This window comes from Adiantum capillus-veneris, chromosome 23 (assembly GCF_014529385.1).
Source record: "Adiantum capillus-veneris isolate H3 chromosome 23, ASM1452938v2, whole genome shotgun sequence".
NCBI classification, from domain to species: Eukaryota; Viridiplantae; Streptophyta; class Polypodiopsida; order Polypodiales; family Pteridaceae; genus Adiantum; species Adiantum capillus-veneris.
In genome coordinates this window covers 81119192-81136818 of record NC_140953.1, presented here as the reverse complement: position 1 = coordinate 81136818, position 17627 = coordinate 81119192, and the positions used below count along the sequence as shown (strand labels likewise).

The 17627-nt window shown below is 49.4% G+C and overlaps 1 protein-coding gene across 3 annotated transcripts in view; it reads left to right on the top strand.

The window, feature by feature from the left end:
* The window catches only part of LOC147428061 (cilia- and flagella-associated protein 44-like), a 250945-nt gene that overhangs the window by 147764 nt on the left and 85554 nt on the right, over positions 1 to 17627 (top strand). For all 3 annotated transcript variants that reach the window (XR_015186080.1, XM_086497688.1, XM_086497687.1), the window contains exons 23-26: positions 6355 to 6433; positions 10327 to 10377; positions 10520 to 10708; positions 10817 to 10993. Coding sequence is in view for 2 of the 3 variants with exons in the window: in XM_086497688.1 (XP_086353814.1) it covers positions 6355 to 6433; positions 10327 to 10377; positions 10520 to 10708; positions 10817 to 10993 (496 nt within the window). In the remaining variant the exon portion in view is untranslated. The remainder of the gene's footprint in view (positions 1 to 6354; positions 6434 to 10326; positions 10378 to 10519; positions 10709 to 10816; positions 10994 to 17627) is intronic.

The window sequence follows — 17627 nt, the reverse complement described above, 5'->3', positions numbered from 1 at the left end:
GGGTTTAGAGCATGTGTCAGGACATCTCAGAGTCAGTTCCAACTGACTGGCTCACGCCTCTCGAGCCAGTGGCACCCCGGTGGATGGGAGCCATCACACGACTGGAGGTTCTCATTTCAGTCAGGGCTTGCTCAGAGACTGTCCCAGCCCTGTTCTTCGAGCTTCAGGGTGGGGGAGGACTACAGAGAGTTGCAGTAGAGGCCCCGCAGGTAGGAGAGTGTTGTTTCCAGAGGATCCGAGTTGTGGGCATCTGTGGGAGGACTTGCGTCATAGACCCTGACCCAACAGCTCTTGAGACAGGACACTGGAGGCTATGGGCTTGGGAGTGCTGTCCACTGGCACGAGTACAGTGGGATCCTGGTGAGTGGCTATGGAGGAACCCATTCTCTTCTGCAGACCGCCCAGGAGTCCCTTTCTTTCAGTACACTGTTCGGCTTGGATGTCATATACTTGCAGCACAGAGTGAGGCCCGCCCCGCTGCAGCACGTCATTGGCAGAAGGAGGGTCTCACACTTGAGTTCTTGGCAGCTTTTTGGCAGAGGCTGTGGGACTCCAGACAGCCGAGGCGAGTCACCTTGTTCCAGTGGTTGGTTGCACACAGAGCCACAGCAGTAGGGAGCTGGCTTGTACATAGTGGTCTCTCGGCCGCATGTACAGCCTGTGACCAGTTGGTGGAGAGTCAGCGTCACTGTCTTTGGGATTGTCCCTCAGCCCAGCAGGTGTGGCTACGAGTTCTTCGGCTGATGCCTGCCCTCTCCATGGCTCGACAGTACACTTGGGGGGCAGCGGCTTGGTCCACCCTCATGGGCCCGGCACTTCAGTTTGAGCTATCTTCCACCAGCAGGATGATAGTGATACAGGGGGGTCGACCTACACTCCAGCCTGCTACAGACCTTACTCCACAGGAGTGGAGCAGTGAGAGAGCGGAGTGTTGGGAGCTCATCAGCGGCCTAGCTCTCTGGTTCATCTGGCGGGCCCGTTGTTTCCGCATCTCTGAGGCTCACCTTTTACCACCAGCAGAGACTGTTCGTGACTTTTGGCTAGAGCTGATCCATACTCTCAGAGGACAGCTTGAGGGACTACAGGGCATCTCCGACCGCATGCGGGAGCGCCGCGAGGCTTTCCTTCGACTCTGGCGCCCTGGGCCGTTCTACTCCATGGTCCAGGGGGTGCTCAGATGGCACTACTGTCCACCTGTGTGGCTTTTCCCTCCTCCCATCTCTTGATTTAGCCCCATTGTACATATGCTGTTTTTTCATTGGGAGAGTCTCCCAACCATGCTTGTTGTAGCCCTCTCTTGCAGAGGTGGATGTAGCCCTATGGGCAGTTTTCATTAACTAATAGAAGGATCTTTTTCTAAAAAAAAAACAAGGCATAGACTTGGTAGCTTCCAACCACTCTAACAGATCTTCCTCTGACCCTTCAGGTTTAATAGGCTGTTCTTGTTCAGGGTTGGTTTCCATTGAGAAAGAACTATACTGCACCACATGATCCATGCTTCCTTCTAGGCGAATGGGTTGCATTGGGGAGCCAGGAGTAAGTATCCACATGGCATCGTTTCCCAATCATGAAGTGCTTTAGTGTGTCGCAACCATGGTCTACCGATGAGCAAGGGAAATCCTCCCTCAACCTGGGGAAGACGAACGACAACAAATCCAAGTTAAAGGTGAAGTCTTGTACCTGTAGAGGCACTTTGTCCACTATGCCCACTGGGTAGACTGTCCGTTGGTCGGCCAATGTAACTGAAGTGAGCAGGGCGAGTAGGCTGTAGACCTAGAGCTAACATAGTGAACTCGGGCATCAGGTTGATGCCAGCAGATCCACCATCCACTATCACTCGTAAGAATTGCCACCCCAAGACGGACACGGTGAGACGAGGGCTTCTATAATCAGTGAGGGGAGCAGCGGGATGGGATATCATATAGGACTCTGATGGTTGCATTGGGTGGTGCCCGCCACTAGGACCTTCTCTGGGGTAAAGTGATTGAATAACTGCAAGGGTGTCACTTCTAAAACTTGCATCTAGACGCAGCATGTCATAGAGGGACACTTGTTGGAAGGTGTCTTCAAGATTGTCTCTGCTGTAAGCTTTTCTTGTTCTACCAGTGGTTTCTCTCGGACCTTCATCTTTTGTAGATCGGAAACTGCTTCCAAGAAAGCTTCATCAATATCGGAGAGCAAAGATTTGGATTCTTGCTTGTCACTGGGTGATGGCTTGTCAACAGCTGAAGGCAAGGTATCCACTATTGTGAGAATGGGTGGGTGAGTTGAACGTGCTGGAATGCTAAGACCGAGAGCGTGTCTCTGGGCCCGAGTGAGGACGGCCGTTGGCTCCTCTACCAACTGCTGCTTATCTTGAGGGGTAACCACATGGGTAGAAGGGGGCGGATGGGAAATGGTGCTAACTGCTATCTAATTGATCTTGGGAAAGGTAAACTCGATCGGGCTTTGACTTGGGTTCGAAGCCGTGGATGCAAGAAGTTACGGGCAATACTTACTGTAGTGATCCTTCGTTTCAGGGCAATGACGGCAGGGAGGGGACCCTTTGGGCAGGGGGCATTTGCTTTGGTAATGACCATATTCCCCGCATCTGTAGCACAAAATGGGCCGATTCAATGGGCGAGGTGGTCCTTGCTCGTGGTGCATGGAGTTGGAGGTGGAGGCATAGAAGCTTTGAGGTGAGAGGGAGCATGGGTATGATATAAGCTTTGAGAGGGAAAAGTGCTCTGCATACCTTGCATAGGAGGGGTTGTCAGCAAAGGTGGCATGTGGTTTGGATGGCCATGAGGGGAAACCATGTTGGATGTAGGTGGTGGCCCTTGTTGAAGAGTAGGACGAAGACTCTGTTGTATTTGTCGCAATCCCTTGAGGCAGTAGCAATCCTTGTTCTCGTGTCCTAACTTTTCACAGAAGTGGCAGTAAACCCGAAGGGGGCATTAATGTGGAGGGTGCCCTGGATAGCGGCATGAGCCACACCAAACCATAGCCTTAGTCTCCTGCTGAGACTTGAGCTCTTCTAGCTCACGCTTGATCTGTTCCAATGCCTTGTGATGTGGAGGCTTTTCTTGTCTAAGAGAGAAGGACCTTTCCCCTTGAAGAGCTCGCTGTAACTTTAGGGCTTCTAGTTCCCTGCGTAAAGAAGTTAACGGATCAGAAGGACTTTCCAAAAACACTGAGGGGTCTCTACCTGAGGGGAGTCGTTAAGGGCGAGGTGGTCCTTGCTCCTGGTGCATTGAGTTGGAGGTGGAGGCATAGAAGCTTTGAGGTGATTAGGGAGCAAGGGTATGATAAAAGCTCTGAGACGGAAAAGTACTTGGCATACCTTGCATAGGAGGGGCTGTCAGCAAAGGTGGCATATGGTGTGGATGGCCACAAGGCGAAACCATGTTGGATGCAATTGCTGGCCCTTGTTGAAGAGTAGGACCAAGACTTTGCTGTATTTGTCGCAATCCCTTGAGGTAGTAACAGTCCTTGTCCTCATGTCTAGATTTTTCACAGAAGTGGCAATAAACCCGAAGGGGGCATTCCTGTGGAGGGTGCCCTAGAGAGCGGCATGAGCTACACCAAACCGTAGCCTTAGTCTCTTGCTGACCCTTGAGCTCTTCTAGCTCGCGCTTGATCTGTTCCAATGCCTCGTGATGTGGAGGCTTTTCTTGTCTAAGAGAGAAGGACCTTTCCCCTTGAAGAGCTCGCTGTAACTCTAGGGATTCTAGTTCCCTGCGTAAAGAAGTTAACAGATGAGAAGGACTTTCCAAAAACACTGAGGGGGTCTCTACCTGAGGGGAGTCGTTGAACAGCTTCCTAGCTCTTTCTATTTTAGTAGCAGCCGCAACAAACTCCTCCAGGTTGGCGTCAGGTCGGAGATTCTCTCTGAGTTTTTGAAAAGAGGTTTTGGGAAGAGCCTTCTCCACCCATTTCTTAACGATAAATTCACCTGGTTGCTGAGGAAGCTTGGCGACCAAAGACTTTGTTTTGGTCATGAGCTCTGCAAAAGTCTCATTTGGTTGGAGCATCAGGTTTGCCAACTCATCCAGGACCTTCTCTTGAAAGACCCCAGGTCTGAAAGATTCACAAAACTCTTGGCGTAAAGTGGCCCAAGTCGCAAAGTGGTTCTCTGCAAACTGGCTGTACCACTTGTCTGCTAAGCCATCCAAGGTAGATGGGAAGAGTATTAAGTAGTCATCTTCTCGGTTGAGGCCATGACCTCTTCAGAGAGAAACAAACCTCCAGGCATGGTCGTTAGCATCCTCTGTGGAGAGACCCTTGAAAGTCGGAAACTTAATATTCACCTTAGCTAGAACGCTTGTGAGCTCCTCCATGGTTGTCTGTGCAGGAGCTTGTTGCATTGGAGCTTGCTGTAACACAGGGGATGAGAATTTTATTGATGGGGGTGATTGGGGGGGTGTAGAACTGGTTGAGGGACTGGAGATAGTTGCAGGGCAAGGTCGGGAAGGTAAGGGTAATGGGACAGGTGGACTTCTACTGGGCACGAAGGGTTGATGCTTCCTGTGGTAATACTTCAGAGGACTTAACAGTGGGCTTTGTCGCTCTTTTGACTGCCTTGTATGTGTCAAGCAGTAACCAAAAGCCCACCCAAGCTTTGGGCATGAAGACCTTTAACTTGCTGAAAACTGGTCCAATCGCCACTAGACCAAGGCAAGAGAGATTATACAACTTAGCTGGACCTGGAGGAGAGAGACTAGACCAAGGTGAGTGACTGGACCACTTGGGTGTACCTGGACCAGAGAGACTAGACCGAGCCTGGCTAGACCTGGACGAGAGAGGACTAGACCCAGCCTAGAGACTGCTAGACGAAGACGAGAGACTAGACAAGCAGGTCTAGACGAGCAGGTTGCAAACTAAGCAGGTTGAGGGAGAAGCAGAGAGGACCAAGCTCAAACCTGTGTCAACAAACCGAGTGATACAGAGAGTTTAAGCCAGGTAGCTCCTCGACTCGACTTTCGACGGAGTGAGACTTCTGTTGAGGTCCCACCGGCGGGCGTGCCAAAAATGAGAGCACCTGTAGCGGAGATAATGTTTTGTGCCCTTTGTAGTGGGGGTGCTCCTCAGTGCAATGTGCGTGCTATCTCACTCCATAGAATGAAAATACAAAAGACAAAGAACAACAGAGCAACAACAGTATGACTTAGCAGATCATGAACATCACGAACATCGACAAACTCAAAGAAGCCGATACAGACTCTGGCATGGCAGCACACTCAGCTCCAGCCTAGATCTCATAGGTACAATGGGGGTGTCGAGGCTCAACTGTGCATGGATGGTGCAGACGTGCTGTGTAGAACTCTGATAAGAGACTCTAGATGACTGACCACACAATAGTAGATCGTGCGTCTCGACGACTGGAACCAACCACTCATATGTATCTCCTAAGAGTCACCAATAGTTGGCAGATATCCCAATCCAGCTAAGCCTATCTCCTAACTGAGGTGGTGGTGATCTGGCCACGGTGTCCATTGGACCACCATCGTAACACTTGCCACGCGTCACTGCCCAGGCGAGAGTCCGCCTAGTGTGAACTCAAGCCCAATTGCAACTACTGAACTAAGTGTCTGTCCTGCACCCATGACACTATAGCCTTGCTAACATCCTCTACAAAATCAATGAATCACAAGCCACACTTCAAAAGGAAGTATGATGTCTGGGTTCTTTACTAGCGAGTGGCTCCAAGGAAACAGCACTCCAATGTTTACTGAGTTTCCGGGTGCTGTTCCGCCCCGTTCCGGGTCATTGTTCCGGTTACACCACCCTGTTCTGGAACGGCGTTCCGTTCTTGACTCCGTTTCGGTAGCCGGACCTGTCCGGAACGCCGTTTCGGAACATTTAGGGTCCGTCCTGCCCATTCCCTGTTACTTTGGTTTGCTCTCGAATCAAAGAGTTCGCAGGTGCTGTGCCATTCCAACGAATCTTTGAAGAAATCTTGTGAAAGCCATAACGAAGTTGTGCCATTGTATGGCACCCCATGACTTTTCCCAAGAAGCGACCAAAGACAGTTAACTTCCCAATAAGATACTTACTAATGACCAAACGCATTGCTAATGGCATGTGCACATAGGAATTCCATCGTTTGTGTGCAAGATTGCTGTTTGGAAGTATAAAACAAGCTTTCTTGGCTATAGCATGCTTGTGTATTTTCAATATGTCCTGTTCTTCATGTTTTTTTGGCATAGATACTTTGCTCTCTCTCTCTCTCACAGACTCACAAGGAGTTGTCTAGGCACTTTATTAGCGTGTATATTGAAAATTGGAAAATACTGTCTAAAGGCTACCAAATACTTTTTTTCCCCCTCAAGGTCGCTTGATTAGTCAATTTGGTTTAATTTTTTTACGAAGCAGGGTCAAAGATGAGATTCTCTATGAACCACATCCTTTCAAAGACGAAAAGCCTGAAGAGAGGGATCATGTTTCAGAGAAGGTCAATTTGTTTTACTATGTTTCTGATAAATATTGCCCACATACTTTCCGAAAGGTGCTTCTCATGTATGAAAGAGACCGTGTTTTAAACAACGATGACCTGTGCAGATATTGTGACTGTTATAGCCTCGTTACATGAGCTAGCTTGAAAATGTCTGGAAGTAGGTGATGACTGACATGGTTAGTGTGTTCACAAAATTACTTGTGTAAAGGTGATGTGCAGCTCCTTTGGATGACCATATATATATATATTTAATGGCTCTCATTGCAATGCAGAGAAATATGGACATGTTGTTTGTATTTAATTTACCTCGACCACCATTTAATTCGTTCGCCATGCATTAAGTTTCCTTTGAGGAGGAGAAGGAATTGTGGGTGGTTTAGAGAGTAAAGAGAATTATCGTGTGTGCACAAACCAAGAAGGTGAATTAGAGTCCTAATGATGATTTTTTTAGTGTACAAGTAAGAATGGTCTTTATTGGACATAGGAATGTGCCGAAGAGAATTGTGTAGGTAACCTGCCTGTGTTAGCACAAGGGCTGCAAACAGCACAGCCAGCCCAAGTGTATCACTTGGTAAGGCCACATCTGCAAACAGCTAGGCCTGGCTGAAAACAGCTGCAGCTTCCCAAGGGCGCAAATCTGCAGCAGCACCAGGAACCTGCCATTGTGAGGGCTCCAGGTCTAAATCACCAGAAACATGTTGGGGTATTTAAGGTTTCAGGGTTGAATATTTCATCCTTCGGCTAAGAAAGTTTCTTTGTTTCTTGTGTATAAACAGAAGAAAATGACTTACACCTTATAGTTCGTAAATGTATCTGTAGGCATGCCTATTTGAAGCTGGCAAGACAGTGGGCACTTAGAATGTTATGAAACGTTGGAAGGTTCAAACACACCAGAAGACGAGACACAACCTTAAGTTTAGTGAAGTCTTAACGTTTACAACTAGAGAGACACACAAGCGGTCATGAATGGAACAGATATCAAACCACAACAATATTGGAAACAACTAAAGAGATACCTGCACAGGACACCAGAGGGGCAGAGTTGCCTCTCAAAGGCATTGGCCCCTAAACAGGCGCTCTAGTTGTATGTGTTAGTATTAATAAAAAAAATTGTGTCAGACTGCTCTGTGGGCCCGCTCACTGAATCTGGCTACAACTGGCACATAGGCTGCTCACTTATACGCTTTGTGGTTGCTAAAAGAAAACAAAACAGCTTTTAACAACAACTCAACTTTCAACTGTTAAAAGAAACTGCCCTCTTTGAGTTTGCCTAGAAAAGCACTTGCATGCTGGCTGCCACATCACAAAAATCTGTACGCACTGCCACATCAACATCAGTTTTTACGATAGACTAAGCAACAGTAGACTAAGGAACACACTCAGCTCCAAGCCCGTGACGCACAGGTACAATGGGGGTGTCGAGGCTCCAATTGTGCAAGGAGAGTTCAGGACTGCGGTGCTAGACACAAAACACAAGATTCTAGACTCATAGTTAGTATGAGGCATACAATGACCAGAACCAAGTACGCATGTATACAATCATAAAGAGCAACGAATGGCTAACAAAATATTCCTGATGATCCAGCTACGTCTATTTCCGGACTGTGGTGGTGATGAACTGGGAACAGTGAGAGGGTAGTGGTAGCGGGGGTGGAGGACTTCTAGTCGGCATGAAAGGCTGGCGCTTTCTATGGTAGTACTGCAGAGGGCTGCGTAGTGGGCTTCATTGATCTTTAGACAGCCTTGTATGTGTTATGCAGTAAGAACAAACCCACCCAAGCTTTGGGCACAAAGACCCTTGAACTTGCTGGACAATCTAGACCAAGCTAGACGAAGCTGGTCGATGGCGAAGGTGGACTAGACCAAGCTAGACCAGACCAGTCCAGACTAGTAGACGAAACCAGGCGAGGGGCTAAACTAGCTAGCTCCTTGACGATGTATGCTCAGTGGAGTGAGACTTGAGTTGAGGTATCACCGGGTGTGCCAGAAATGAGAACACCTTTACAAAGAAAAGTATGTCGTGCTCTCTATTGTGGGTGCTCCTCAGTGCAATATGCATGAAACCTCACTCCAACATGATGAAAGCACTATAGAGCAGTGGAACAAGCAATTTCAAAAGACACAACGACAGACTCAGAACTCAATGGAACTCGACTAGCTTATGGAACGAGTACAGACTCTGGCTGGCAGCGCACTCAGCTCCAAGCCAAGGGGCCAGGACTCAAAGGAACGTACAATGGCAGTGCGGTGCTAGACACAAGTCACAAGACTACAGACTCATAGCAAGTATGATGCATATGATGACCAGAACCAACTACGCATATATACTTTCATAAAGAGCAACCAACGGCTGTTAAATTATCCGTGATAGTCCAGTTACGTTGTTGGGAAACAAGCAAACTGAAACACCTCTATAGTGATGTCAACCAAGAGCGTTGAAAGAGAACTACAAGACACAAAAAGCTTTGCCAAATCCTTTTGAAACACCACAAGTCCAATAAGAGTAGACCCTTGGGAATTTACTAGCCGTTGCCCACCCAAGAGACTATGTCACATAGGAGCAAAACCCTGCCAAAGCACGGATTTACAGCACACGCCGACCAATGCATATGAAGACAAGGACCTCCCCTTTCATAATTGAACATCACAAACCCATAACTTCAACATCAATTCCACAATTCATAGATACATGCCCTCCCAATCTGCCTATACACAATTTGCCACTAGGCTGCCATAGCCATAACCCTGCAGAGAACTAGTCGTAACCTGATGAGCACAACTCCAATTGGGGCACTTTAAAGCTTGAGATAAAGCTTGAAAAATGACCGGCGAGAAAGCTGAAGATGACTAAAATTGATTCCATACGCCTCCATGAGCAGAATTGACGCGAACAGAAAGCTGTCCGAGCACAACTACACGTACAGAAGGCTAGTCGGGGCAAAAAACTGCATCCAAAAGCATCAAGAAGCCACAACGAGATAAAACCTATAAATTTCTGATGTTTGGCTGAACCTTTTCTAGTTTGTACATGAGTTTTTGTTATATACAAGTTTCGCTTCAAAAAACTCACTCACGGGCACTTACAGTAGCCTGACAGCTGTCACTAGACTAGTGACTTGTAGTGCATGTACATGTGCTTGCTAAAGCAAGCTAAAAAACCCACAAAAAGAAAGCCCACACACCCTTTTTACATCGGGCGTCATGTCCGTATGTACAAATTTACGAAAAACGGGGTGTCAAAAATGCGCCCAACAACGTCTATCTCCGGAGTGTGGTGTGGTGAACTTGCCACAGTGTCTACTAGACCACCACTCGTGTGTCTGCCACGTGTCAGTGCCCAAGCGAGAGTCCACCCAGTGTGAACCCAAGAGCAAGTGTAAGTGCTTGTCGAGTGCAAGTGACCCTGTAGCCCTTGGTCTTCCTCTATAGAGTGTATTGGCTATTGGTGTTCCGAGGCATCTGGTAGGAATGGTTATGTTGGTTCTTAATGCTCCTCTCTGAGGGTACCTCCAGTTTCCAGATTATAGCCAACAAGCAGTAGAGGAGGAGGCTCATCCTTTCAGGAATGCAGGAGCTAGAGCATTATGTTGTTGGCAGCTGCACAGTGGCTTTCTCTTGCTTGTGAGTTTCAGAATGGTGATCTACACCCTCAGCCTCCTAACTACAAGCAGAACAATAGCCTCTATCCCAGTCACTTACCATGATGTAGGCTTCTTGAAATGTGAAACAACTTTGAACCAGAGCACTTGGGCACTTGTTGATTATTAAGTACAGGTGCTGTTTTTTCATACCTTGTACATTATTGTGATCAAAACAAAGTCTACATGAAAGAAAGGCAGGTGTTATTTTTCATCCTGTCAAGTCCCTAAAAGTCTTATTGGTTGCTGCAGGATATAGAGGAGCACTGTCAGAATCTTAAGAGAATCGAAGAAATGCAGAAGGTTTGTAAGTCTTTGTCATAGTTTCTGAACAATTGTAGCTTGACAGTGAGGAAAATATATAGTGTTTTCATCCGTATCTCGTAAGTAAGTCATTTTGACAATGGACAAATCTTACGCGACTTACTTGAGTCTCCATTTCCAGGCACAGGAGAAGAAGGGCTTGGACTTCGGTGGCATGTCAACAAAGCCAAAACCAGACGAGAAGAATGTTTCTCTACAGCCCTCCGGCAAGAGACTGTCCCTCGATGAATCTAGCAGAAAAGAAGTTGACAAGCTGCAACGAGCTAATGTATCAGCCCAAACAAGGGTTTTTGCTTTGTCAGCTTTGGAGGTACAATTTCAAGGGAATGAAGTGGAACATACGGACACAAATGAACTGATTTCTGGAGCAAAATGTATTGTTTTGTAGCTTCATTCCTATCTTCATGAAACATTGCAGCAAGAAGAGCAGGATGCAATGCAGATCAAGCTGAAGTTTCAGAAGTCCAAACTTCTGAAGGACATAGAGCTCATGATTAGCAGCTTTGATAATGCTTTGCAAGAGCTACGGCATAAGCGTTTTCAGCTTGAAATAAATATCAAGAGAGCTGACTTGAAGATGATCACTTTGTATCAGGTGTAGATTATTCTAAGCTGCAACACATACTTATTGTGCATAACTACTTTGCTTTGCATGGATATCAAGATACTAACATGTTCTTTCAACTTTTCTCAACTCCACTCTGCTTTGTTCTTGCAAATTTTAAAGTTTTTCAATGAGGGAGTCTATAATCTTTTTGCAATGAGATGTGACGCTCGCTGCCTGCCCTCACCCTCTCCCCATGCGCGCGTACTCCCCCCCCCCCCCCCCCCACCCCCCAGCTGGTCGCGCACTGACCTGTCCTGCCCTGCCCTGCCTGCTGCCTATAGTCATCACTAGTGCGCAGGCCGCCCCAGCCCGCCACGCCTCAGCCCCTTTCACCGCGCCTCAGCCCGCCTGCCCCGCCTCACAATCCCACTCTCTACGCATCGCCACTCTCCCCTCCACCCCTCTTTTCTGCTCGGCTGAAGTCATCATCTCCTTCGACGTACTCGCTCACAGAAGGCTACCACTCGTCAACGACTCTTCGCCCTTTCTTCATGGCAGCAGACACTGATGGAGGCTCATGCTCCACCTCAGAGGGACTCTCAGGAAGCCCCTCGCCCGACCTTGTAGAGCCCACCATCCGACTTACTCTCTCGCCGACAGAGCAAGCGAGCCTCGCAGCGGAGGTGGAACGCCCAAGCGACTTCCGTCATCTGTAAGATTCTCAGCACGAGACCCAGCAGAGGAGAGGTGTGTGATCTTCTCCACGTCCATCTTCTCGCAGAGGTTGGCAAGATTTTGGATGTTCAGTTCCTCGGACGCGGCTTCTATCAGATAGAGTTCGAGATCCGAGATGGCGTCCAAGGTCATTGCGACGAGCCCCTTGGCCATCCGAGCAATTTGATCCCACTTTCGACAGTGGAGGCATGGTTTCAATCCAGCTACTGATGTTCCAGTAGAGAAGGCAGACCTACCCATCTCCGTCTGCTTTCCCGGTTTGAGGAGGGAGTAACCTGCCACTTTTGTCCAGGATAGGCTCAGAGATTGGGATTGTCCTGGAGACACCTCGCATATCAGCCTATAGCAGGCTACAATGTCACTTTCACACTGGACGGACTTTGGACGGACCCTTTGGGCTGGGGAGTGACACGTGGCAGGGTACCGACGGTGGTCTAGTGGACCTCGTGGCCAGGTCACCACATGGCTGACATTTATGAGCCGTTGGTGGCTCTTTATGGTGGTACATATGAGTAGTAGCGGTTGGTGATGTGATCATCTTCTTCACCTCTGATCTTGTACGTAGTCGTCTAGAGTGAGTCTATGCATAGAGCACTGCTTCACCATCCCTACACATCTGAGCCTCGACACCCCCATTGTACCTGTGAGTCCTGGGCTGGAGCTGAGTGTGCTGCCATGCCAAAGTTTGTATCAGTCTTTGAGAGAGTTGAGTCATATGTTCTGGTCTGCTGTTGTGTCTTTGTGAGCTCTGTTGAAGTCTATTGTTTCCTTTCTGTTCAGTCTATTTGAGTGAGATTGTCACGCACATTGCACTGAGGACCACCCACTGTAGAGAGCACGACACATTATCCGTGCTACAGGTGCTCTCATTTTGGCGATCACGGTGGGACCTCAACTGAAATCTCACTGTGTGAGGTGCAATTCTTGTAGCTTGTTGGGTCTATTTAGCTTCGCCTACCTTGCCTAGCTTCGCCGACCTTGCCTTGCACTGTTGTCCTCTCGCCTGGTCCAACTGGTCTAGTCCTCTCTTGCCCTAGTCATCTCTCGCCCTGGTCCAACTTGTCCTCGTCTCTGGTCTAGACCTCCTCGACCCTGGTCTAGTCCTCCTCGTCCGTGGTCCAGCCTGGTCTAGTCACTTGCCTGGTCTAGTAGAGTCTAGACCAGTCTTCAGCCAGTTCGAGGTTTTCTTGCCCAAAGCTTGGTTGGTTCGGTGGTCGCTGCATGACCCATACAAGGCGGTCAGTCGAGCGTCAAAGCGCACTCCTGAGTCCTCTGAAGTACTACAACAGAAGACGACCCTTGGAACCTGTTAGAAGTCCATCAACCTCATCGCCCATACCTCCACATACGGCATCACCCATTCCTCCCTCCGGTGCCACATGTTCCAGATCACCTTTTCCAGTGAAGCTCTCTCCTATTTTGCTACAGCAGGCTACTGAGCAACAAGCTCAGCAAGGGGCCATGGAGCCATTGGCTAGCGTTTTGGATAAGGTAAACATCAAGTTCCCTACATTCAAAGGTCTCTCTTCAGAAGATGCTGACGACCATGCAAGGAGGTTTGTATCTCTTTGTAGGGGTCGTGGTCTTAACAGGGAAGATGCTTATTTGGTACTCTTTCCATCCACCTTGGATGGCTTAGCAGACAAATGGTACAGCCAGTTTGCAGAGAACCATTTTGCAACTTGGGCAGCCTTAAGACAACAGTTCTATGCAGCTTTCAGGCCAGGTGACTACCAGGAGAAGGTGTTGGATGAGTTGGCCAACATGGTGCTCGAGCCAGAGGAGACTTTTGCAGAACTTATGACCAAAACCAAGTCTTTGGTTGCCAAGCTTCCCCAGCAACCAGGTGAATTTATGGTTAAGAAGTGGGTAGAGAAGGCGCTTCCCAAAAGTTCTCAGCAAAAACTACGAGAGAGTCTCCGACCCAACGCCACTCTGGAGGAGTTCATCGCAGCTTCTACGCGGATAGAGGGGGCTAGGAAGCTGTTCACCAACCCCCCTCACATAGAGATTCCCTCTGTGTTTTTGGACAGTCCTTCTAATCCTTTATCTTCTTTACGCAGGGAAGTGGAAGCCCTAAAGTTACAGCAAGCTCTTCAAGAGGAGAGGTCCTTCTCTCTTAGACAAGAGAAGCCTCCACATCTCGAGGCATTGGAACAGATTAAGCGCGAGCTAGAAGAGCTGAAGTGTCATCAAGAGACTAAGGCTACAGTTTGGTGTAGCTCATGCCGCTCTCCAGGGCACCCTCCACAGGAATGCTCCCTTCGGGTTTACTGCCACTTCTGTGAAAAATCTGGACATGAGGACAAGGATTGTTACTACCTCAAGGGATTGCGACAAATACATCAAAGTCTTGGTTCTTCTCTTCAGGAAGGGCCAGCACCTGCATCCAACATGGTTTCTCCCTGTGGCCATCCACACCATATGCCACCTTTGCTGACAGCCCCTCCTATGCAAGGTATGCAGAGCACTTTTACCTCTCAGAGCTTTTATCATACCCATGCCCCCTCACCACCTCACAACTTCTATGCCTGCACCTCCGACTCCATGGAGGAAGGACCACCTCGTCCTTCGACTCGTCCAATGAATCGTGCCATTTTGTGCTACAGATGCGGGGAATATGGTCATTACCAAAGCAAATGCCCTCTGCCCGAAGGGTCTCCTCCCTGCCGTCATTGCCCCGAAACGAAGGATCACTACAGTAAGGATTGCCATAAAATTCGTGCATCCACGGCTTCCAACCCAAGTCAAAGCCAGAATGAGTTTGCCTTTCCCAAGCTCAACTTGATAGCAGTGAGCACCGTTTGTCAGCCGCCCCCTTCTACCCACGTGGTTACCCCTCAAAATAAGCCGCCGCAGTTGGCAGAGGAGCCATCAGGCGTCCTCACCCGAGCCCAAAGAGCCTCTCTCGATCTTAGCATTCCAACAAGTTCAACTACACCACACATTCTCAGACCAGTGGATACCCTGCTTGGAGCTGTTAACAAGCCATCCCCCAGTGCCATGAAAGAATCCAAATCCTTGCTCTCTGATATTGATGAAGCTTTCTTGGAAGCAGTTTCCGATCTACAGAAGATCAAGGTACCAGAGGAACAACAACAGGTAGAAAAAGAGAAGCGTACAGCAGAGACAGTCTTGAAGAACACTTTCCAACAAGTGTCCGTCTATGACATGTTGCGGCTAGATGCGAGTTTCAGAAGTGACACCCTTGCAGTTATTCAGTCACTTTACCCTGGAGCAAGTCCTAGTGGCGGGCACCTCCCAGTGCGACCGTCAGAGTCCTATATGATATCCAATACTGCTGCTCCACTCACTGATTATAGAATCCCTCGCCTGACAGTGTCCGTTTTGGGTCAGAAATTCTCAGGAGTGATAGTGGATGGTGGATCTGGTATCAACCTGATGCCCGAGTTCACTATGTTAGCTCTAGGTCTACAGCCTACTCGCCTTGCTGCCTTCACAGTTACATTGGCCGACCAGCGGAGAGTCTACCCAGTGGGCATAGTAGACAATGTGCCTCTGCAGGTACAAGACTTTACTTTTAACTTGGATTTTGTTGTGGTTCGTCTTCCCCAGGTTGAGAGCGGATTTCCTTTGCTCATTGGAAGACCATGGCTGCAACACACTAAAGCACTTCATGATTGGGGAAACGACGCAATGTGGATACATACTTCTGGCTCCTCGATGCAACCCATTCTCTTAGAAGGTGGTATGGATCCCGTGGTGCAACAAGTTTCTTTGTGAATGGAAACCAAACGTGAACAAGAACAGCCTACTACACCTGAAGGGTCAGATGAAGATCTGCTGGAGTGGTTAGAGGCTACCAAATCTATGCCTTGTTATGGAGTCTCTATTTACTCTTTGCATGAAGGTACACCCTCTTCTAATGTTTCCACAGTAACTAAACCCAATGAGCCACCTGAGCCTATGAAGAAGCATAGAAGCAGTAAGAAATCTCGACCACAAGAGTTCACCACCCTTCAAACATCAGCCTCAGTGATGTCTGCTGCTACGACCAGAACGAAGCTCTGCTCTGGGTCTGGCGAACTCCCTTCACAGAGCCCGGCCTGCTTGACGAATTCCTTACTCTTGATAATTATCTTGCTAATGATAGTTCGTTCTGTCGTTGGCCCTTACCTTGCTCATCATGGTCTGTCACCTCTTCTCCCTTTCCCAACTCCCAACTCTACCCACCTCTCTCCCAACTCGAACCTACCCACCCCCTCCCTTGGCCTTCGCCCTAGTCCCCCCTCACCACCTACCCACTCAACCTCACACCCTCGCCCTAGTCCCTCTCCATTGCCTAGCACTCGACCTATTCACCCCACTCCCTCCGGCCCTCGCCCCTCCCCACCCCCTACCCTCCCCCTCTCGCTCCTACCCTCTCCTCCCCCTTCCCCCTCGCCCCTACCCTTCCCCTCACTTACCCTCACCCCTACCCTCCCCCTCTCGCCCCTACCCAATCCCTCCCCCCCTCGCCCCTACCTACCCCCTCTCGCCCCTACCCTCCCCTCCCTTGTCCTCGCCCCTACCCACCCCCTACCCTCCTCCTCTCGCCCCTACCCTCCCCTCCCTTGCCCTCACCCCTACCCACCCCCTACCCTCCCCCCTCGCCCCTACCCACTCCTCCTCCCCCCTCGCCCCTATCTTGTCCTCCCTCCCCACCCTCGCCCCTACCCTCCCCTCCCTTGCCCTCACCTCCCCTCGCCCCTACCCACTCCCCCTCACCCCTATCAAGTCCTCCCTCCCCACCCTCGCCCCTACCTACCCCCTCTCGCCCCTACCCTCCCCCCTTCACCCTCGCCCCTACCTACCCCCTCCCTTGCCTCGCCCCTAACCAGCCCCCCTCACCCCTGGTCAGGTTGGCATCCAAGTCGGGAATGCTTGTTGGGAGCGCTACTGCCTCGAGCATGGCATCCATCCAGATGGACAGATGCCCAGTAACAAGACTGTTGGTGGCGGTGATATGCCTTTAACACCTTCTTCAGTGAGACGAGACGGGAGCGGGAAAGCATGTTGAAAGGCATAAGGCGTTGCAAGCAGGACAATGTTTTACTCCACTTTTGAGGCATGTAAGGTCATGGTTGGGCCTAGCACCTGCTTAAAGAAATGTACGGATGCAGCACCTAGTGGTTTTCTTTCACAATTTTCAGTATTCCTCTCACCGAGACGGTGAGCGGTCTTGTGGCGGGCAACCTGTAGTAGCAGGCTACAGTGTCACTTTCACACGACACAGTTAGGACAATTGGTCTAGGCTGATTCACACTGGACGAACATTGGACGGACCCTCTGGGCTGGGGAGTGACACGTGGCAGGGTACCGACGGTGGTCTAGTGGACCTCATGGCTAGGTCACCACATGGCTGACATTTGTGAGCCGTTGGTGGCTCTTTATGGTGGTACATATGAGTAGTAGCGGTTGGTGATGTGATGATCTTCTTCACCTCTGATCTTGTACGTAGTCGTCTAGAGTGAGTCTATGCACAGAGCACTTCTTCACCATCCCTGTACATCTGAGCCTCGACACCCCCATTGTACCTGTGAGTCCTGGGCTTGAGCTGAGTGTGCTGCCATGCCAGAGTCTGTATCAGTCTTTGAGAGAGTCGAGTCATATGTTCTGGTCTGCTGTTGTGTCTTTGTGAGTTGTGTTGACGTCTATTGTTTCCTTTCTGTTCAATCTATTTGAGTGAGATTGTCACGCACATTGCACTGAGGACCACCCACTGTAGAGAGCACGAAACATTATCCGCGCTACACAGCCTCTGTAGCTGCCAAGGCGGCTGGCATCCCCACAATACGTGTTCTTGTTCGGGACACCCACACATTTCCGAAGGTCATCCTACTACCTTGGGTGAGTGGTGGTTGGTTCCGTCAGAGCGTGGAGTATTCGGGCCTCTCGAATCAGTGCTTCATTTGCAGAAAGATGAGCCATTTGGCAAAGGCCTGTC